At 43.1% G+C, this 24,338-nt stretch overlaps 1 protein-coding gene across 2 annotated transcripts in view; it reads right to left on the bottom strand.

Annotated features, from left to right (window-relative positions):
• LOC115198266 (ATP-binding cassette sub-family A member 1) overlaps positions 1-24,338 on the bottom strand; it is a 291,299-nt gene that overhangs the window by 70,101 nt on the left and 196,860 nt on the right. For both annotated transcript variants that reach the window (XM_029760119.1, XM_029760120.1), the window contains 4 exons: positions 17,275-17,349; positions 15,787-15,956; positions 2,986-3,163; positions 468-583 (listed from right to left, as the gene is read on the bottom strand). In XM_029760119.1, coding sequence (XP_029615979.1) covers positions 468-583; positions 2,986-3,163; positions 15,787-15,956; positions 17,275-17,349 — 539 coding nt within the window. The remainder of the gene's footprint in view (positions 1-467; positions 584-2,985; positions 3,164-15,786; positions 15,957-17,274; positions 17,350-24,338) is intronic.

Below are 24,338 nucleotides of genomic sequence, written 5' to 3'. Positions count from 1 at the left end.
CATAAAATGCATTGACTGTGGCATACTATGTGGAAAATGGGTGAATTGGAATTGAACAGTAATCAAATATTATTTGTAGGTTGCATGAGATGTTTAGTGACTACTGACTACACACTACACTGAGTTTACAAAACATTAAGAACACCTGCTCTTTTTATGACATAGACTGTCCAGGTGAATCCAGGTGAAAGCTGTGATCCCTTATTGATGTCACTTGTTAAATCCACTTCAATCAGTGTAGATGAAGGGGAGGAGACAGGTTAAAGAAGGATTTCTAAACCTTGAGACAATTGAGACATGGATTGTGTATGTATGCCATTCAGAGGGTGGATTTTAACGTGAATCTACATTGCTCCATATAAACATTACATCCATAGTCCAATCACAATTTTCTTTTTTTCTTAAAACTTCTTTGAACTGGGTAAGTCAGCACATAAAAATATGGATATCATTTTGGTGCTACTTACCCATACATTACAAGTAGCCAAATCAAAGCTGGTAGGTTAGGAGGAGACACATAGGCTTTTTGTTGGAAGCACAGGAAGATGACGATGACTATTAGACACGGGACTATGTAGTTACACTGTAATAAAGAACATAACCACTTATTAGACCACATACTTACACTGTAATAACACTGTAATAAAGAACATATCTACTTGTTAGACCATATAATTACATTGTAATAAACGACATAACCACTTGTTAGACCATATAATTACACTGTAATAACACTGTAATAAAGAACATAACTACTTGTTAGACTATGTAGTTACACTGTAATAAACATAACCACTTGTTAGACCATATAATTACATTGTAATAAAGAACATAACCACTTGTTAGACCATATAATTACACTGTAATAACACTGTAATAAAGAACATAACCACTTATTAGACCATAAAATTACACTGTAATAAAGAACATAACCACTTATTAGACCATATAATTACATTGTAATAAAGAACATAACCACTTATTAGACCATATAATTACACTGTAATAAAGAACATAACCACTTATTAGACCATATAATTACATTGTAATAAAGAACATAACCACTTGTTAGACCATATAATTACACTGTAATAAAGAACATAACCACTTATTAGACCATATAATTACACTGTAATAAAGAACATAACCACTTGTTAGACCATATAATTACACTGTAATAAAGAACATAACCACTTATTAGACCATATAATTACACTGTAATAAAGAACATAACCACTTGTTAGACCATATAATTACACTGTAATAAAGAACATAACCACTTATTAGACCATATAATTACACTGTAATAAAGAACATAACCACTTATTAGACCATATAATTACACTGTAATAAAGAACATAACCACTTATTAGACTATGTAGTTACACTGTAAAAAAAAGCACACATAACCCCGTATTAAGCATTTTATCACTTCGCGGGGAGTTCTGGGAAGGTAACATCTAAGCGTATAATGTCATTACTACATAATTATAATGATGCCCAGACATATCAGGCTAAGGTCCCTCTCTCTGAAAGAAAGAAGAAGATGATGATGATGATGAAGATGTTGAACTCAGGAAAATGGGAATTCCACACGATTTTGAAATCTATAGATTAGGTTTTAATTAGCTTTCCAAGCTTCCCCTCTTTCATTTGCTAATTAACAAGAGCGCAATCTATTCCCCTTCATAGGAGGACATGAGTCTGTGGCTGGCCTGACTGGAAAAATCGAAAGAAAGCCATCTCACAATTTACCAAAGCGTAGTATACAATAATATAAATATTCTATCTGAAGGCTTACAATCATGATATTGGATGAAGAATTTCTAAATACTGCAATTGGCATGATGAATATGTGTGAAGACAAAAATAACAGAAACCTATGTGATTTTCAAACTTCTACTCCACATTTCCCACTCTGTGCCCTAAGGCTTCAACACTACTTAGGAGGCACTTTACACAGTCTTATAACGCAATTAAATCCATGAGCCCGATTACAAAACCTTAATAGCAAAACTCTGCAATACCATTCCTTTAAAGATTTTTCGGCACCATAAAATATTACAATTGTTGGGAAAATGGTCAATGGAAATGGCAATGCTAACTGCTCCTAGCCAAAACCTTTCGGCTGCCTGCATAATAACATTCCACTTCGTCAGCATTCATCAACAGATAATTTGTTTGCACGGCTAGTAGTGCTGAGCTATTGCCTCCAATATTCTCTAAGTTACCTGAAAGAATGTTTACCGCTATTAAGCCTGAGGGAAAGTATCAACATTGTACCACTTTGCATCACTGTTTGCCAGTGTCAATAATTCAGCGCTGGTCAATAACAGTTACTCAGGCCTGGGCTTTTTAACAGCCATTGCGATCAAAAGTATATTTACCATTATTGCTGCTGATGAGTATTTGTTTGATTCAGCCACTAGGATTATGTATCCTTATCCAAACCTACTTACTGAGGATATCTTAATATGGACATCTTAAATGGCTATTTAAAATGCATAATGTGGCACTGACAGAAAGTTTGGTGGATTATTTGACACACGCCTCACTTGTGACCTTACATCTATCCCTCTGAATTCAAGTGAAATCACCACTCTACCAATTACAACATCCAGAAAGAATTTGGTTGGGGTTTCGATACTTTTATTGGGGTTTGTGCTTGTCCATCCCTTCCTCACAGTCTCATTAAGTATTGATCACTCATTAGGTGCGAAATGGCAGGAAACCAGGGGGTTGCTGACATCACAATCTCAGGTGCCACCTACTGCCATTGTGCCCTTGAGCATGGTACTTAATACCTAATGTGTTCCAGGGGCACTGCTCAGAGGCTGACCCTGTGCTGCTTCCAGCCTTTCGTGTGTGTATGAGTGTTGTCCGGGGGGCTGGGAATTACATAAAACAGCAGAAATACACATTTCTGATTATCATTGGAAATACAGTTGAATTCTGTAATTATTTTACTTCATGAAAATAACCTACTATATCCCAGGCGAAGTTGGCGACCCAATAGACGGCCGGGTTGACGCCGCTGACAAACTGCAAGTGCTTGGCTCTGTTGACTCGCTCCTGGATGAGGAAGAGGACGAAGCTCGCTGGGATAAAGGACATGGCGAAGATGACACAGATGGACACCACCACATCGGTGGAGGTGGCAGCCCTGAAGAAGGAGAAAGCAGGAAGTTGAGTACAGGTTTGATCCTAGCATGATCAATAGGTCTGGTTGATAATTGACTGGAGAAGGGTCGATTGCTTTAAAGGGAAAGGTTAGTATTTTACAACTCAATGTTAGATGGTAACCAAATCACATATGATATTTTTTCTTTAAACATCGCCTAACTTTAGCAAACACTATCTAAAAATTAATTTAAGTGATTGTGGCAAAAAAATGGACAAATCACCTATAAGTAAGGTCCAACCAAATAAATGAGCTAATTTCAGTAGATTTTTATGCTCCCATCCTTTCCATAAATTTTTAGCTACAGGTAGCTAATGTAAAGTAAAGTTTTCAAGAGGCTGTTTGAATTACAGTTTCTCCTGGCCCAAAGACTACTTTCAGTGTGAGGACCCATTTAACATAAAGTTATAAAATACTGAACTTCCCATTTGAGAGTGATTGATTTTGCTACTATCGATCCATCAATCAATCTTTCAATGTATTCATTACCCTTTTACATCTTCAGTCATGTACTCTACAGTAACCTAACAGAGCAGTCGAAAACGACCCAAAAAGATTCAGTGTACTCATGCACCTGGTGTGTGAACAACTTGTTTTTATCCTAAAATCCTTTATATGTAATTATTGTCCATGTGTTCCCATGATGCAGTCACCACATACAAAATTGGATTTCACTTTTTTTTCTCCATTCCCATCACAGGCGGCCGGTGGCACCTTAATTGGGGAGTACAGTCTCATAGTAATGGCTGGAATGGAATAAATGGAATGGTATCAAACATAAGAAAACATGGTTTCCATATGTTTGATACCGTTACATTTACTCCATTTCAGATATTATCATGAGCCGTTCTCCCCTCAGCAGCCCCTTGTGACTTCCATGATAGATGAAGGACTCACTAGAATTAGCCAACATAAGAGAAAAACTGAGGAGACACTTGAAACCCATATACTTCCTTTACTAACAAACCAGAAGCAGAGGCCACCCAGACCTTTACCGCTGACAATTAGTCCTAACATGGGTGGAGCCAGATTGGGTCACAGCTGGAAAGTGGAGAAAAAAAATCCAGTTCTAGAGCAATGTTATTAAGAACATTGGATGCATTCCAAATCGCACCCTATTCTCTATATAGTGAACTACTTTTGACTGGAGCCCTATGGGCCCTTGTCAAACGTAGTGCACTATATAGGGAATAGGGTGCCATTTGGGACAAAAACATTGTCCAGGAATCTGAGGCCTATGTCCACATTGCCCTGAGGGTCAATAGACGGAGGATAGGTCAGGGGGCCTTTTTGGTGGAAGTAAGCCTCACAACTTTTCCAGGTGTTAAGTTGCATTCTGAGTGAAATCTCACACTTTCTGCACCAGTCGTGTCATCCCACTGGGCACACACTGGTTGAATAAACGTTGTTTCCATATAATTTCAATGAAATGACATTGAACCAACGTGGGAAAGACGTTGAATTTACACCTGTGCCCAGTGGGATTAGTCTTGCCTTTGACATGGATTGAATGCTACTGAAATATTTGTCCTATACTTTAATTGCTCTGGATAAGAGTATTGAAACGCATTGAAAAAGTGTTTTTCCTATATCTTGGAGAAATAAGAAAGCTCAGTAAATATACAGTGGGGGAAAAAAGTATTTGATCCCCTGCTCATTTTGTACGTTTGCCCACTGACAAAGGAAGGATCAGTCTATAATTGTAATGGTAGGTTTATTTGAACAGTGAGAGACAGAATAACAACAGAAATATCCAGAAAAACGCATGTCAGAAATGTTATAAATTGATTTGCATTTTAATGAGGGAAATAAGTATTTGATCCCCTCTCAATCAGAAAGATTTCTGGCTCCCAGTTGTCTTTTATACAGGTAACGAGCTGAGATTAGGAGCACACTCTTAAAGGGAGTGCTCCTAATCTCAGTTTGTTACCTGTAAAAAAGACACCTGTCCACAGAAGCAATCAATCAATCAGATTCCAAAATCTCCACCATAGCCAAGACCAAAGAGCTCTCCAAGGATGTCAGGGACAAGATTGTAGACCTACACAAGGCTGGAATGGGCTACCAGACCATCGCCAAGCAGCTTGGTGAGAAGGTGACAACATTTGGTGCGATTAATCGCAAATGGAAGAAACACAAAAGAACTGTCAATCTCCCTCGGCCTGGGGCTCCATGCAAGATCTCACCTCGTTGAGTTGCAATGATCATGAGAACGGTGAGGAATCAGCCCAGAACTACACGGGAGGATCTTGTCAATGATCTCAAGGCAGCTGGGACCATAGTCACCAAGAAAACAATTGGTAACACACTACGCCGTGAAGGACTGAAATCCTGCAGCGCCCGCAAGGTCCACCTGCTCAAGAAAGCACATATACATGCCCGTCTGAAGTTTGCCAATGAACATCTGAATAACTCAGAGGACAACTGGTGAAAGTGTTGTGGTTAGATGAGACCAAAATGGAGCTCTTTGACATCAACTCAACTCGCCGTGTTTGGAGGAGGAGGAATGCTGCCTATGACCCCAAGAACACCATCTCCACCGTCAAACATGGAGGTGGAAACATTATGCTTTGGGGGTGTTTTTCTGCTAAGGGGACAGGACAACTTCACCGCATCAAAGGGACGATGGACGGGGCCATGTACCGTCAAATCTTGGGTGAGAACATCCTTCCCTCAGCCAGGGCATTGAAAATGGGTCGTGGATGGGTCATTCAGCATGACAATGACCCAAAACACACGGCCAAGGCAACAAAGGAGTGGCTCAAGAAGAAGCACATTAAGGTCCTGAAGTGGCCTGCATCAAAGCACCACCACAACATGATGCTGCCACCCCCGTGCTTCACGGTTGGGATGGTGTTCTTTGGCTTGCAAGCCTCCCTCTTTTTCCTCCAAACATAACATTGGTCAATATGGCCAAACAGTTCTATTTTTGTTTCATCAGACAAGAGGACATTTCTCCAAAATGTACGATCTTTGTCCCCATATGCAGTTGCAAACCGTAGTGTGGCTTTTTTATGGCGGTTTTGGAGCAGTGGCTTCTTCCTTGCTGAGCGGCCTTTCAGGTTATGTTGATATAGGACTTGTTTTACTGTGTATATAGATAGTTTTGTACCCGTTTCCTCCAGCATCTTCACAAGGTCTTTTGCTGTTGTTCTGGTATTGATTTGCACCAAAGTATGTTAATCTCTAGGAGACAGAACGCGTATCCTTCCTGAGTGGTATGACGACTGCATGGTCCCATGGTGTTTATACTTGCGTACTATTGTTTGTACAGATGAACGTGGTACCTTCAGGCATTTGGAAATTGCTCCCAAGGATGAACCAGACTTGTGGAGGTCTACAATCTATTTTCAGAGTTCTTGACTGATTTCTTTTGATTTTCCCATGACGTCAAGCAAAGAGGCACTGAGTTTGAAGGTAGGCCTTGAAATACATGCACAGGTACACCTCCAATTGACTCAATGATGTCAATTGGCCTATCAGAAGCTTCTAAAGCCATGACATCATTTTCTGGAATTTTCCAAGCTGTTTAAAGGTACAGTCACACATGTAAACTTCTGACCCACTGGAATTGTGATACAATGAATTATCTGTCTGTAAACAATTGTTGGAAAAATTATTTTTGTCATGGACAAAGTAGATGTCCTAACCAACTTGCTAAAACTATAGTTTGTTAACAAGAAAATTGTGGAGTGGTTGAAAAACGAGTTTTAATGACTCCATCCTATTTTTTATTTTTATTTTTTTTTTTTTTTTTTTTTTAAATGGAAAAAAATCTATAATGAATACACCCCTTCAATTGTAATTGATTAATTGAAATAAGGGTAGATTACATTGTGGGGACTGGGAAGGTTAACAATGTGGGGACCCAAGAGGAAACTCCTTATTTGGCGTCAACAGGAAGTCCCATCTGGGCACCAAGTTCCAACCAACTAGTACCATCTGGGGACAATAGTGAAGGCTATTGTTTAGGGCACAAGGGGATGGATTCTAATCTAGGTAAATTTGAATTGCTAGTCGTTCAGCATATCAGTACCCACTAGAGAATGTTGCCGGGTGTTCCCTTTAGCATATGCATCAGATGCATATCAACCTGCAAGGTGTTCAAACATGCTTGATAAATAAATGCTTTATAAATAGTGCATAAACTATTGTAAATGATTAATTGTATAAAGAAATGTAATCCATTTGATCAACCACACACACACACACACACACACACACACACCCCTCCTCCCTTCCGCCCTACCACAATCTCTCGCCAGACTACCTGCTAGGTAATTAACATATTAAATAAGTCGCGCCGCGCCGCCTCAACATTCATCAGTGCGGGCTGGACAAAATTAGGATGCGTAAACATGAAATCATTTACGCAGTGGGTGCCGCCCCACTTTCAGCAGTTTTCAACAGGTTTATCTAGACCTCGCTCGCCGGGGCCGAGGATTGTTTGAGGCAAGTGATTGGCTAATGAGGTAACCCTGAACAAGGACTAGCGGCTAATCACTGTGAGGGGACATGCACCCTGCTAATAAAGTAATAATCAGTATAGTAGGGGAGAGCATTTAATGTGCCTGGTCGTTCCAGGCGTTTTTGCCTAAGGTCTAGAGTGAGGTGCAGCTTCAAACATTGAGGTGTGGAGGGGAGTTAGAAAACCATAATGAAGTAGTCAAATAATAGTCTACCTTTGAATTGTTTGAGTAAATCATTTTCCAGCCAGTATGTGTAGCCATAATGCAGAAATTGATAAATATACATGGCAAAGGATTCTTCTTTTCAACTCGCAGGAAAACCAAATACCTGCTCTGAAGATGGTACATGAATCCCTTAATGTCAAGCTGTTTTATTAATGGACATGGGAGATTTGGTGACTGAACAGGTCTCTCTCTGATTCACTGAAGACCTAGCAAGCTCTAGGTCACAGAGACCCACCATGGTGATTCACCTTTTTTCCCCAAGATGGCATAGCAGTCAGACGTCCTTTGTCCTCCTCTTGTCATGTCCCGTATATATATATATACTGCTCAAAAAAATAAAGGGAAAACTAAAATAACACATCCTAGATCTGAATGAATGAAATAATCTTATTAAATACTTTTCTCTTTACATAGTTGAATGTGCTGACAACAAAATCACACAAAAATAATCAATGGAAATCCAATTTATCACCCATGGAGGTCTGGATTTGGAGTCACACTCAAAATTAAAGTGGAAAACCACACTACAGGCTGATCCAACTTTGATGTATTGTCCTTAAAACAAGTCAAAATGAGGCTCAGTAGTGTGTGTGGCCTCCACGTGCCTGTATGACCTCCCTACAATGCCTGGGCATGCTCCTGATGAGGTGGCAGATGGTCTCCTGAGGGATCTCCTCCCAGACCTGGACTAAAGCATCCGCCAACTCCTGGACAGTCTGTGGTGCAACGTGGCGTTGGTGGATAGAGCGAGACATGATGTCCCAGATGTGCTCAATTGGATTCAGGTCTGGGGAACGGGCGGGCCAGTCCATAGCATCAATGCCTTCCTCTTGCAGGAACTGCTGACACACTCCAGCCACATGAGGTCTAGCATTGTCTTGCATTAGGAGGAACCCAGGGCCAACCGCACCAGCATATGGTCTCACAAGGGGTCTGAGGATCTAATGGCAGTCAGGCGACCTCTGGCGAGCACATGGAGGGCTGTGCGGCCCCCCCAAAAAATGCCACCCCACACCATGACTGACCCACCGCCAAACCGGTCATGCTGGAGGATGTTGCAGGCAGCAGAACGTTCTTCACGGCGTCTCCAGACTCTGTCACGTCTGTCACGTGCTCAGTGTGAACCTGCTTCATCTGTGAAGAGCACAGGGTGCCAGTGGCAAATTTGCCAATCTTGGTGTTCTCTGGCAAATGCCAAACGTCCTGCACGGTGTTGAGCTGTAAGCACAACCCCCACCTGTGGACGTCGGGCCCACATACCACCCTCATGGAGTCTGTTTCTGACCGTTTGAGCAGACACATGCATATTTGTGACCTGCTGGAGGTCATTTTGCAGGGCTCTGGCAGTGCTCCTCCTGCTCCTCCTTGCACAAAGGCGGAGGTAGCTGTCCTGCTGCTGGGTTGTTGCCTTCCTACGGCCTCCTCCACGTCTCCTGATATACTGGCCTGTCTCCTGGAAGCGCCTCCATGCTCTGGACACTACGCTGACAGACACAGCAAACCTTCTTGCCACAGCTCGCATTGATGTGCCATCCTGGATGAGCTGCACTACCTGAGCCACTTGTGTGGGTTGTAGACTCCATCTCATGCTACCACTAGAGTGAAAGCACCGCCAGCATTCAAAAGTGACCAAAACATCAGCCAGGAAACATAGGAACTGAGAAGTGGTCTTTGGTCACCACCTGCAGAACCACTCCTTTATTGGGGGTGTCTTGCTAATTGCCTATAATTTCCACCTGTTGTCTATTCCATTTGCACAACAGCATGTGAAATTTATTGTCAATCAGTGTTGCTTCCTAAGTGGACAGTTTGATTTCACAGAAGTGTGATTGACTTGGAGTTACATTGTGTTGTTTAAGTGTTCCCTTTATTTTTTTGAGCAGTGTATATATATTTTCTTCGCATATCTTTTTATACATTTTTTTCTAAAACTTAACCTCAAAACACTCTCCTGCAACCCGCCTCACCAATTTAAAAAAAGTATTATTTACCTCAAATCTGAAATCTGAAATCCACAACAGAAGCTAGCCAGAGGTTAGCCAGAGGTTGGCCAGTTCACTGGCTAACATTGGAATTCAGCTACCCACGGTTGGCGGTCATTATCTATCCCTTAGCTCGAAAAGCTATCGGCAGTTTTGTACAGCGCGAATCAGACCAGAGCATACCGGACCTATTTTCTCTCCATATCCCCGGATTTCTAACGCAGGCTCTGGACATTTACACCTGGATCTTGCAGCTAGCTAGCTGCTACCCGAGTGACTATTGGCTAACGTCGGTCCCGGAGCTAACATCAATTATTCCGGAGCAAGCCAGCTGAAGAATTCCATCAGCCACTCCTGGGCTACAATCACCTATCCGGACCCGTTTTACTGCCAATGCGGAGCCCCATCGGGCCTTCATGACTGGACTACTGACGTTATCTGCCCGAGGGAGTTATCCAACTGGCCCCTCCATCGCGACGTAACCTGAACTCCAATCTGCGGCCCGCTAATCGTCAGCTGTCTTATCGGCTGCTATCTGAATAGGTCTATCGGACAATTTTCTTGGGCCACTATAACTATAACTATTTTGCCAATTGGACTGGTCCCCCCTACCACACGGAACCCCACTAATTTAAAGACGGAAACGCACGAGGTGGCTAAAAACAGACCTCCCTCCATTTTCTGCCAGCTTGCTACCTATGGCCCGGCTAGCTGTCTGAATCTCATGGGACCCTTATGATCACTCGGCTAAGCATGCCTCTCCTTAATGTCAATATGCCATATCCATTGCTGTTCTGGTTAGTGTTTTTTGGCTTATTTCACTGTAGAGACTCTAGCCCTGCTCATTATACCTTACCCAACCTTGCAGTTCCACCAACCACACATGCTATGACATCTTCTGGTTTCAATTATGTTTCTAGAGACAATATCTCTCTCATCTTCACTCAATGCCTAGGTTTACCTCCACTGTATTCACATCCTACCATACCTTTGTCTGTACATTATACCTTGAAGCTATTTTATCGCCCCCAGAAACCTGCTCCTTTTACTCTCTATTCTGGACGTCATAGACGACCAATTCTCATAGCTTTTAGCCGTACCCTTATCCTACTCCTCCTCTGCTCCTCTGGTGATGTCGAGGTGAATCCAGGCCCTGCTGTGCCTAGCTCCACTCCTATTCTCCAGGCGCTCTCTTTTGATGACTTCTGTAACCGTAATAACCTTGATTTCATGCATGGTAACATTAGAAGCCTCGTCCCTAAGTTTGTTTTATTCACTGCATTAGCACACTCTGCCAACCCGGATGTCCTAGCCGTGTCTGAATCCTGGCTTAGGAAGTCCACCAAAAACTCTGAAATCTTCATCCCTAACTACAACATTTTCAGACAAGATAGAACAGCCAAAGGGGGCGGTGTTGCAATCTACTGCAGAAATAGCCTGCAGTGTTCTGTCCTACTATCCAGGTCTGTACCCAAACAATTTGAACTTCTACTTTTAAAAATCAATCTCTCCAAAAACAAGTCTCTCACCATTGCCGCCTGCTATATACCACTCTCTGCCCCCAGCTGTGCTCTGGACACCATATGTGAACTGATTGCCCACCATCTATCTTCAGAGCTCATGCTGCTAGGTGACCGAAACTGGGACATGCTTAACACCCCTGCCATCCTACAATCTAAGCTTGATGCCCTCAATCTCACACAAATGATCAATGAACCTACCAGGTACCACCCCAAAGCCGTAAACACGGGCACCCTCATAGATATCATCCTAACCAACTCGCCCTCTAAATACACCTCTGCTGTTTTCAACCAAGATCTCAGCGATCACTGCCTCATTGCCTGCATTCGTAATGGGTCAGCAGTCAAACGACCTCCACTCATCACTGTCAAACGCTCCCTGAAACATTTCAGCGAGCAAGCCTTTCTAATCGACCTGGCCCGGGTATCCTGGAAGAATATTGACCTCATCCCGTCAGTAGAGGATGCCTGGTTATTTTTTTTAAATGCCTTCCTCACCATCTTAAATAACCATGCCCCATTCAAGAAATTTAGAACAAGGAACAGATATAGCCCTTGGTTCTCTCCAGACCTGACTGCCCTTCACCAACACAAAAACATCCTGTGGCATTCTGCATTAAAATCGAACAGCCCCTGTGATATGCAACTTTTCAGGGAAGTTAGAAACCAATATACACAGGCAGTTAGAAAAGCCAAGGCTAGCTTTTTCAAGCAGAAATTTGCTTCCTGCAACACAAACTCAAAAAAGTTCTGGGACACTGTAAAGTCCATGGAGAATAAGAACACCTCCTCCCAGCTGCCAGCTGCATTGAGGATAGGAAATTCTGTCACCTCCGATAAATCCACTATAATTGAACATTTTTCTATGGCTGGCCATGCTTTCCACCTGGCTACCCCTACCGTGGTCAACAGCACTGCACACCCCACAGCTACTCGCCCAAGCCTTCCCCATTTCTCTTTCTCCCAAATCCAGTCAGCTGATATTCTGAAAGAGCTGCAAAATCTGGACCCCTACAAATCAGCCGGGCTAGACAATCTGGACCCTTTCTTTCTAAAATGATCTGCCGAAATTGTTGCAACCCCTATTGTTAGCATGTTCAACCTCTCTTTCGTGTCTTGAGATTCCTAAAGATTGGAAAGCAGCTGCTGTCATCCCCCTCTTCAAAGGAGGGGACACTCTTGACCCAAACTGCTACAGACCTATATCTATCCTACCCTGCCTTTCTAAGGTCTTCGAAATCCAGGTCAACAAACAGATTACCGACCATTTTGAATCCCACCGCACCTTCTCCGCTATGCAATCTGGTTTCAGAGCTGGTCATGGGTGCACCTCAGCCACTCTCAAGGTCCTAAATGATATCGTAACCGCCATCGATAAGAAACAATACTGTGCTGACATATTCATTAACCTGGCCAAGGCTTTCGACTCTGTCAATCACCACATCCTCATCGGCAGACTCAATAGCCTTGGTTTCTCTAATGATTGCCTCGCCTGGTTCACCAACTACTTCTCTGATAGAGTTCAGTGTGTCAAATCGGATGGCCTGTTGTCCGGGCCTCTGGTAGTCTCTATGGGGGTGCCACAGGGTTCAATTCTTGGGCCAACTCTTCTCTCTGTATACATCAATGATGTCGCTCTTGCTGCTGGTGAGTCTCTGATCCACCTCTACGCAGACGACACCATTCTGTAAACTTCAGGCCCTTCTTTGGACACTGTGTTAACAACCCTCCAGACGAGCTTCAATGCCATACAACTCTCCTTCCGTGGCCTCCAACTGCTCTTAAATACAAGTAAAACTAAATGCATGCTCTTCAACCAATCGTTGCCCGCCCGTCCAGCATCACTACTCTGGACAGTTCTGACTTAGAATATGTGGACAACTACAAATACCTACAAATAATTGTAAGCTCTCCTTCCAGACTCACATCAAACATCTCCAATCCAAAGTTAAATCTAGAATTGGCTTCCTATTTCGCAACAAAGCATCTTTCACTCATGCTGCCAAACATACCCTCGGAAAACTGACCATCCTACCGATCCTCGACTTCGGCGATGTCATTTACAAAATAGCCTCCAATACCCTACTCAATAAACTGGATGCAGTCTATCACAGTGCCATCCGTTTTGTCAACAAAGCCCCATATACTACCCACCACTGCGACCTGTACGCTCGAGTTGGCTGGCCCTCGCTTCATACTCGTCGCCAAACCCACTGGCTCCAGGTCATCTACAAGACCCTGCTAGGTAAAGTCCCCCCTTATCTCAGCTCACTGGTCACCATAGCAGCACCCACCTGTAGCACGCGCTCCAGCAGGTATATCTCTCTGGTCACCCCCAAAGCCAGTTGCTCCTTTGGCCGTCTCTCCTTCCAGTTCTCTGCTGCCAATGACTGGAACGAACTACAAAAATCTCTGAAACTGGAAACACTTATCTCCCTCACTAGCTTTAAGCACCAGCTGTCAGAGCAGCTCACAGATCACGGCACCTGTACATAGCCCATCTATAATTTAGCCCAAACAACTACCTCTTCCCCTACTGTATTTATTTATTTTGCTCCTTTGCACCCCAATATTTCTATTTCTACTTTGCACTTTCTTCCACTACAAATCTACCATTCCAGTGTTTTACTTGCTATATTGTATTTACTTTGCCACCATGGCCTTTTTTGCCTTTACCTCCCTTTTCTCACCTCATTTGCTCACATTGTACATCGACACATTTTTATACTGTATTATTGACTGTATGTTTGTTTTACTCCATGTGTAACTCTGTGTTGTTGTATGTGACAAACTGCTTTGCTTTATCTTGGCCAGGTCGCAATTGTAAATGAGAACTTGTTCTCAACTTGCCTACCTGGTTAAATAAAGGTGAAATAAAATAAATAAAATAAAAAATCTGCTTATGCTAGGAGAGCATTGCAGTCAGTCTAGACAAAATGCCTAGACGGAATCTACCCCCTAAATGTTCTACAACCACCACATCACATGTTCCTGTCTGCTCCATTGAAACCCAGCTCCGTTTAAAACCATACTTTGTGGAGAACAACTCTTGAATTAAGGCAATGACGCAGGGACACAATGCACGATTGCATAGGACACGAACACCCTCACGTTCTTTACTCCTATGCTTCCCTTACTTTTTAACTCTGGTAATCCATGATGTAAAGTTCATCTTTAGATCATGGGTAATAAATTCCCCGCAGGGACCACATGGAGAGAGAGCGAAAGAGAGAGAGAGAGAGAGAGAGAGAGAGAGAAATGAGACCAACATCTGAAGAAACAGAGAGAGTGAGAGAAGAGACAGATACAAAGAGAAAGGCAGAGAGAGAGAGAAACAGAGACGGCGAGAAAGAGAGGGGGGACTGAATCTATTGTACGGAAGGGAAGGCATTGTAATTATCGTCTAGCTACACTTCCATGTCTTTTCTCTCTAACTCAACACTGTCGCTAATACCTGACCACTACATCAATACCTTACTTAGATAGAGGTGGTAACACAAGAAAGGAACAAGGAACTAAATGGTATCTGTGGCATGAGGATCGCATCAGGTGTCAAAGTCGAAACTGACATTTTAGGAAACAAAGTGTGAAAACTGAGGGTAGGCCTAATTTGACATCTACATAGTTCAAATCAAATCAAATTGTAATCTTTGCATACATGTGTTTAGCAGATGTTATTGCGGGTGTAGCAAAATGCTTGTGTTTCTAGCTCCGACAGTGCAGTAATATCTAACAAGTAATATCTAACAATTTCCCTACATATAACCAATACACACAAATCTAAGATAGATGTGCAGTAGAGCTTTAGGTTATGTTATGATGTGATATGTCACTGTATGATATGATGCTATGTTATGCTACTGCTTATTCTATGCTAGGATATGTTATGTAATTATATTCTGCTATAATACTGCATGTCACGTTATATTATGTAATGTTACGTTGTATTATGTTATTTTAGCTTATATTATGCAAGGCTTTTCCTCGATTATGGAGATTGGATAGATGATTGACTCAGGCTGCATTAGACAGTGAAGTCTGGTGGTTTTGTACTTCAATAGCGCCCTCATTAATCATAGAGATCTCATGGGGTAGCTGCTTCAGGGTTCCTGGCTGATCTCTTGGGTTATAAAGCAACAGTATCTGAAAGAGTGTGTTCCCCATGGGCTACTCACATGAATGAATCTCTCCCTCCCTCCCTCCCTCCCTCCCTCCCTCCCTCCCTCCCTCCCTCCCTCCCTCCCTCCCTCCAATATAATATATACAGGTGAGTTTCCCCAAGACACTGATCCTGGTCATTTTTTCATTTCACCAACAAAAAGTTAAGGTTAGGATTGGGGGAGGGGAAGCTGATCTTAGATCTTTACGTAAGCGAGGCTTTCCCCCGGAGCTGATACATTCCTACTCACAGTGCCTGGTAGGAGAGCTGCGCCTTGGTGAGATTGAGAGGGTGGCTGGAGGAGGAGATGCCGTACTCCCTGGGGTCACGGCCCGTAGGCAGGTTACCCCTCAGGATGGCGTTGTTGGCCACGTTGAGGAACGAAACGATCCCGTGCCACGCCTGGTTGTAGAACCACACCTGGAGACATGGCAGATGGTTCATCGCTGTTACAGTTCAAATACAGACCAAGGTTAAGGCTAGTCCTGGGCTAAAAAGAATAAACATTTATGGAAATGATACAGGTTATTCCTGGTAGTTACTCCAGTTCAATGCCATTGTAAAACATGGCCCTTGTGTTAAATTAGCATCTTAATAATACATTCAAAATAATAATTGATTTACATACAGTAACAGCAACTACAACAAAAGAAGCAATAACTATCAAAGCTCACAAGTTGAATACAAAGTTATAACAAACGATTGAGGTCTTCTCTCTTTAAGATGCTCCCGGTGCCTGTATCTCCCGTTGTGCAGGAGAAGAATATTCTAGAAAGAGAGCACCCCCGCTGATAGTGCTGGTCTAATTAAGATTAGATGGAGTTTGGGCCTACCGTAACACTGTATCACACATACACACAGTAAAGCACACACACACACACACACACATACTCAAAGTGCATGCACACACACACAAGCACATTCATGTGCACCAGCACACACTCACACTTTTCGTGTCTCTCACACTCTCCACATACACTCCCCAAAGATATTTGTGGTTGACTACAATATCAGCGACTTAAACAATTGCACAGAAAAAATGCCATTTTGGTTTGTACAACGCAAGTGCTTAAGTTATTTTGTCGGCAGTTTCTTTTAATAAATTCCACAATGCATTGGATTCCTTTTTCCTCAACCCCGGGGAGACCTGTTGCTAGACTCCCATTAGATACATCAAACATAGTGGACATCAAAAGAGTGGAAGAGAGTGGAAGTTAATGCTATAAAGAACAGTATGAGGCTAGCTAAGTTAACACTGCTACCACAGAATTCAAGCGGTCTAATTGCATCAAGCATCAATCATAAAGGCTGCTGTTGAATCCATTGGAAAAGTATAACTTCATAACGCTAACAGGATCCATTTTGCACTGTGTTATTCTTCTTTTCGCTGCTTTATCTTGTCTCAATGGAGGATCTCCGTCTAGAATAGAACTCCTGACTGAATAATACATTTATGAAGTCATTTGAACCACTTAACCACTCCCTATGCAGTTTAGGTGTCTGTGATGGGAATTAAGTGATTCAGATGCAGCTCAGATTACATGTAAAACCCAGGAGATGGGCTTGTCTTGTATGATTTGTGATTAGCATCGCTCTACAAAGGCAGATATCTATCTGTGTACCAGCGTTGCACTACCTGCTACTGTATCCTCTCACAAAGCACTCGTGATGATGACCAAGCAAAAATGGTAAGGAGCCTCTGAGTCTCTAAGCCTGAAGATGAACAATGATATAATACCTTGACGTTATCCCTGGTCCCAAGCTCTTTCAGGAGCGTCTTGGTGTTCAGAAGGATCTGCTCAGTCGTGTTATCCTAATGAAGGAGAGAATAATAATAATAACAAGAGAACAAGGCTTAATTGGATACACTTGGGAAAATACATATCCTTTGAAATGCAAAACATCATGGAACAGCAATATCTCTAGATTGCTGAGGCCCACTTATTTACTTATTCTATATAGGCTGGAGAAGTAGCATTATTTAGCTTGTTATTTCAGCAAACCTGCAGCACTGACTTCCGCTTGCAACCCCCCCCCCCACTCTCCACTGTCATGGTTTATAAAAGTTCTAGAAGGGAGGTAGGGTAGTCCTACATATGAGATGCTTGATACATATGACCGCTGGGTACTAGCGCTATAGAGGGCAGGTGGGAGTGGGAACCGAATGGGTCAACGTTGGGGCCAAATATTTTCGCCAACCCAGCACTGCCTTCCACTTGCATCTCTCTCCTTTTTCTTTTTAAAATATTTTTTCTCTCTTTTCTCACTATAGAAATTCCTCCACATGGTGTTATAACATATAACACAGTGGTGTGGGTGGGCCACATGGGTTGCGTTAAAAAAAATACACTATGGTCATGTTTCAGGTGAAATGGGCCTTGGGATGAGTGCTGCTGAGAACCGTGTGATTTGTGATGGCCCGTCGTCATGCCTGTGTCCAGGTCCAGTTCAGCCAGGCCCGGTGCACACTGCATGCATTACACGTGTCATATAAATGCAAATGGTTCCTTCGGTCTGCAGGCAACTCAAATCAAAAGCCTACAATACGAGAGGTGGGAAGAGAGGGACAGGGGAAGGAGAAAAGAAGGGAGGGAGAGGGTAGAGAGGGAGGGAGAAAAACAGAGGGAGTAAGAGAAAGGAGGAGGGAGTGTTTGCACACTGTATTTGTCGTCTCCCTATTTAGGAGAAACACTCAGAACACCGACCATCTAATTTATTATTAATGAACTCAGGAACTACAAGCCCTTTTTTCTGTCTGTAACTCTCCCTTTATCCAAGATTTTAACATCATTTGCTTTTCAAATCAAATTGTATTTGTCACATGCACTGAATACAACAGGTGTAGACCTTACAGTGAAATGCTTATTTACCAGGCCTAAACCAACAATGCAGTTTTAAGAAAAATAAGTGATAAAGTATTTACTAAATGAACTGAAGTAAAAAATAAATAAATTCAACTTCTCCCTTTTGAAGAATGGGGAGTGAGGGAGGAGGAAACCGGAGGGGGGTGAGATGGAGGGAGAAAGGTCCTGGCGCAGGATGGCACCATAGTGGGCACGGCAGTGGAATGGGTTCTTCCTGAGGATTAGCTCCTCGTTCCACTGATATTGTTTCTGTTGCAGACGGGAAGACACGTGGCGGGAGAGACAGAGGGGGGTTAGGGAATTACGGAAAACGCTTACTGATGCTTATCCCTTATGAAACGACTTCCTCCTCAAGGGCGATGGTGCTCATATGGCCAATGACCCGGACACCCACACAGCCACAGCCAGCGATACAATGGTGGCACGATGCGTTCTGTCGAGTGCGTGACGAGAAAGCTGTTTTGGCTCTCAAAACACTGTATGAGACTACTTTATTGACTTGTCTTTCCTAATTGTCTTCGAGCATGGTGTGTTTTGTTTTTGCCATGTCATAATATCTTCCTTCCTCATCCTATTCGATCCCAGAATCCTTTGCCACACAAGTCTCATTTCAATTTCAACTTTCACCCCCCCACAAAAAAACTATCAAACACACACTTAAAAGCTAGCCCAGTCAGGTGACATAGTAGAAGAGTACAGAGAGACTAGCCTATTATTTAAATAGGCTAGTCAGTTAAGAACAAATTCTTATTTAGAATGACGGCCTACCAAAAGGCAAAAGGTCTCTTGCGGGGACGTGGGCCTGGAATTAAAATGTTTAAATAATAATAAATACAACATAAATATAGGACAAAACACACATCACAACAAGAGAGACAACACTACACTACATAAAGAGAGACCTAAGACAACAACATAGCAAGGCAGCAACACATGACACACAGCATGGTAGCAACACAACATAACAACAACATGGTAGCAACACAACATGGTAGCAGCACAAAACATGGTACAAACATTATTGGGCACAGTCAACAGCATAAAGGTCAAGTAGGTAGAGACAAGAATACATCACATAAAACAGCCACAACTGTCAGTAAGAATGTCCATGATTGAGTATTTGAATGAAGAGATAAAACTGTCCAGTTTGAGTGCTTGTTGCAGCTCGTTCCAGTCGCTAGCTGCAGCGAACTGAAAAGAGGAGCAACCCAGGGATGTGTGTGCTTTGGGGACCTTTAACAGAATGTGACTGGCAGAACGGGTGTTGAAGGTGGAGGATGAGAGCTGCAGTAGATATCTCAGATAGGGGGGAGTGAGGCCTAAGAGAGTTAAAAAAGTTATTATCAACCAGTGGGTCTTGGGACAGGTATACAGAGATGACCAGTTTACAGAGGAGTATAGAGTGCAGTGATGTGTCCTATAAGGAGCATTGGTGGCAAATCTGATGGCTGAATGGTAAAGAACATCTAGCCGCTCGAGAGCACCCTTACCTGCCGATCTATAAATTATGTCTCCGTAATCTAGCATGGGTAGGATGGTCATCTGAATCAGGGTTAGTTTGGCAGCTGGGGTGAAAGAGGAGCAATTACAATAGACCAAGTCTAGATTTAACTTAGGCCTGCAGCTTTGATATGTCCTGAGAGAAGGACAGTGCACCGTCTAGCCATACTCCCAAGTATTTGTATGAGGTGACTATCTCAAGCTCTAAACCCACAGAGGTAGTAATCACACCAGTGGGAAGAGGGGCATTCTTCTTACCAAACCCCATGACCTTTGTTTTGGAGGTGTTCAGAACAAGGTTAAGGGTAGATAAAGCTTGTTGGACACTAAGAAGGCTTTGTTGTAGAGCATTTAACACAAAATCCGGGGAGGGCCAGCTGAGTATAAGACTGTATCATCTGCATGTAAATGGATGAGAGAGCTTCCCACTGCCTGAGCTATGTTGTTGATGTAAATTGAGAAGAGCATGGGGCCTAGGATTGAGCCTTGGGGTACTCCCTTGGTGACAGGCAGTGGCTGAGACAGCAGATTTTCTGACTTTATACACTGCACTCTTTGAGAGAGGTATTTAGCAAACCAGGCCAAAGACACCTCATAGACACCAATACTCCTTAGCCGGCCCACAAGAATGGAATGTTCTACCGTATCAAAAGCTTTGGCCAAGTCAATAAAAATAGTAGCACAATATTGCTTAGAATCAAGGGCAATGGTGACATCATTGAGGACCTTTAAGGTTGCAGTGACACTTCCATAACCTGAGCGGAAACCAGATTGCATACCAGAGATAATATTATAGATATTGATTATTGACCATTTTTTCCAGTACTTTTGATAAACAGGGCAAAATAGAAATAGGCCTATAACAGTCAGTTAGGATCAGCTTGATCTCCCCCTTTAATAAAGGACGAACTGTGGCTGCCTTCCAAGCAATGGGAACCTCCCCAGAAAGGAGAGACAGGTTAAAAATGTTGGAGATAGGCTTGGCGATGATAGGGGCAGGAACCTTAAAGAAGAAAGTGTCTGAACCATCCCAGATGTTTTTTGGGGTCAAGTTTAAGGAGCTCCTTTAGCACCTCGGACTCAGTAACTGCCTGCATGGAGAAACTTTGTAGTGGGGCAGGGGGAAAAAAGAGGGAGAAGCATCGGGGATAGTCACATTAGAAGGAGTGGGAGATGAGGAAATGTTGGACGGGCAAGGAGGCATGGCTGAGTCAAATAGGAGTCCTGACTTAATGAAGTGGTGATTAGCCATGTGCTTCTTGTCAATAACAACCACATCAACATTAAGGGACATGGGCAGCTGTGAGGAGGAGGGTTTATTCTCCAGGTCTTTAACAGTATTCCAGAACTTCTTGGAGTTAGACCCACAGAGAGAGAACTGCTCCTTAAAGTAACTAACTTTGGCCTTCCGGATAGCCTGAGTGCACTTATTTCTCAATTGCCTGAACGATAGCCAGTCAGCCTGAGTGCGTGTGTGCAGAGCCTTTCGCCAAATGCAATTCTTGAGGTGGAGTAACTCCGCAAGATCACGGTCGAACCAGGGCTGAACCTGTTTTTAATTCTAATTTCCTTCAAGGGGGCGTGTTTGTTAACAATACCACAGAAAATATAAAAAAAGAAGGTCCAAGTGTCTTTGACAGAGGGGATCAAACTGATTCTATACCATTTTACAGAGGCCAGTTCATGAAGGAAGGCTTGCTCATTCGTTTTTTAGCAAGCGTCTATGACAAATCAGGACAGGTCGTTTCACTGAGCAGCCATTACGAACACAGGCTGTAAAACAGTGATCACTAAGGTCATTACAGAAAACACCAGACTGATACCTAGCAGGATTATTTGTGAGGATAACATAGAGGAGAGTAGCCTTTTCTGGGTGTTTGGAGTCATACCTTGTGGGATTGGTGATAATCCGAGAAAGATTTAGGGAGTCCCATTGCTTTAGGACTTGGTCAGGTGGTTTAAGCATGTCCCAGTTTAGGTCACCTAGCAGGACAAATTCAAACTTAGTATAAGGGGCCAGGAGAGAGCTTAGGGCAGGTAAAGTACAGGCCGGTGCTGATGGAGGACGAAAACACCCAGCAACAGTCAACAAAGAGCTATTTGAAAGTTTAATGCTTAAAACCAGCAAATCAAATTGTTTGGGGACAGACTTGGTAGAGACAACCGAGCACTGAAGGTGATCCTTGGTAAAGATTGCAACTGAGGGCGGATCACTCTTTTTTTATGAGCATGACCTTATTTCTATTACACCCTGTGGCGCACTGCACTGGCATCGAATAGTCCCCACGATATGCAACTTTTCAGGGAAGGCAGTAACCAATACACACAGTCAGTTAGGAAAGCAAAGTCTAGCTTTTTCAAACAGAAATTTGCATCCTGCAGCACTAATTCCAAAAAGTTTAGGGACACTGTAAAGTCCATGGAGAATAAGAATACCTCCTCCAAGCTGGCCACTGCACTGAGACTAGGAAACACTGTCACCACTGATAAATCCACGATAATCGAGAATTTCAATAACCAATTCTCTACGGCTGGCCATGCTTTCCACCTGGCTACCCCAACTCCGGCCAACAGTTCTGCACCCCCCGCAGCAACATTATCTAACATTATCTGCTGCCATTGTTGCAACCCCTACTACTAGTCTGTTCCACCTCTCTTTCGTATCGTCTGAGATTCCTAAAGATTGGAAAGCGGCCGTGGTCATCCCCCTCTTCAAAGGGGGAGACACTCTAGACCCAAACTGTTACAGACCTATATATCCATCCTGCCCTGCCTTTCTAAAGTCTTTGAAAACCAAGTGAACAACAGATCACCGACCATTTCGAATCCCACCGTACCTTCTCTGCTATGCAATCTGGTTTCCTAGCTGATCACGGGTGCACCTCAGCCACGCTCAAGGTCCTAAACGATATCATAACCGCCATCGATAAAAGACAGTACTGTGCAGCCATCTTCATCGACCTGGCCAAGGCTTCCGACTCTGTCAATCACCGTATTCTTATCGGCAGACTCAACAGCCTTGGTTTCTCTAATGACTGGCTGGCCTGGTTCACCAACTACTTCTCAGATAGAATTCAGTGTGTCAAATCGGAGGGCCTGTTGTCTGGACCTCTGGCAGTCTCTATGGGGGTGCCACAGGGTTCAATTCTCGGGCAGACTCTTTTCTCTGTACATATAAATGATGTCGCTCTTGCTGCTGGTGATTCTTTGAACCACCTCTACGCAGACGACACTATTCTGTATACATCTGGCCCTTCTTTGGACACTGTGTTTAACAAACCTCCAAACGAGCTTCAACGCAATACAACACTCCTTCCGTGGCCTACAACTGCTTTTAAATGCTAGTAAAATGAAATGCATGCTCTTCAACCGATCGCTGCCCGCACCCACCCGCCTGACTAGCATCACTACTCTGGACGGTTCTGACTTAGAATATGTGGACAACTACAAATACCTAGGTGTCTGGTTAGACTGTAAACTCTCCTTCCATACTCACATTAAGCATCTCCAATCCAATGTTAAATCTAGAATCGGCTTCCTATTTCGCAACAAAGCCTCCTTCATCCATTCTGCCAAACATACCCTCGTAAAACTGACTATCCTACCGATCCTCGACTTCGGCGATGTCATTTACAAAATAGCCTCCAACACTCTACTCTGCAAATTGGATGCAGTCTATCACAGTGCCATCTGTTTTGTCACCAAAGCCCCATATACTACCCACCACTGAGACCTGAATGCTCTCGTTGGCTGGTCCTCGCTACATATTCATCGCCAAACCCACTGGCTCCAGGTCATCTATAAGTCTTTGCTAACCTTATCTCAGCTCACTGGTCACCATAGCAACACCCACCCGTAGCACGCGCTCCAGCAGGTATATTTCACTGGTCATCCCCAAAGCCAGCACCTCATTTGGCCGCCTTTCCTTCCAGTTCTCTGCTGCCAATGACTGGAATGAATTGCAAAAATCACTGAACTTGGAGACTTATATCTCCCTCACAAACTTTAAGTGTCAGCTGTCAGAGCAGCTTACCGATCGCTGCAGCTGTACACAGCCCATCTGTATTTAGCCCATCTGTAAATAGCCCATCCAACCAACCAACTACCTACCTCATCCCCATATTTTTTTCTGCTCTTTTGCACACCAGTATTTCTACTTGCACATCCTCATCTGCGCATATATCACTCCAGTGTAAATTGCTAATTGTAATTACTTTGCCACTATTGGCCTATTTATTGCCTTACCTCCTAATTTCATTTGCAAACACTGTTTACAGATTTTTCTATTGTGTTATTGACTGTACGTTTGTTTATCCCATGTGTAACTCTGTGTTGTTGTTTTTGTCGCACTGCTTTGCTTTATCTTGGCCAGGTCGCAGTTGTAAATGAGAACTTTTTCTCAACTGGCCTACCTGGTTAAATAAAGGTGAAAATATAT

Source organism: Salmo trutta, chromosome 8, assembly GCF_901001165.1.
Source record: "Salmo trutta chromosome 8, fSalTru1.1, whole genome shotgun sequence".
In the NCBI taxonomy this organism is placed as follows: Eukaryota; Metazoa; Chordata; class Actinopteri; order Salmoniformes; family Salmonidae; genus Salmo; species Salmo trutta.
The sequence above is the reverse complement of the archived record's forward strand: the minus strand, read 5'-3'. Positions and strand labels throughout refer to the sequence as shown.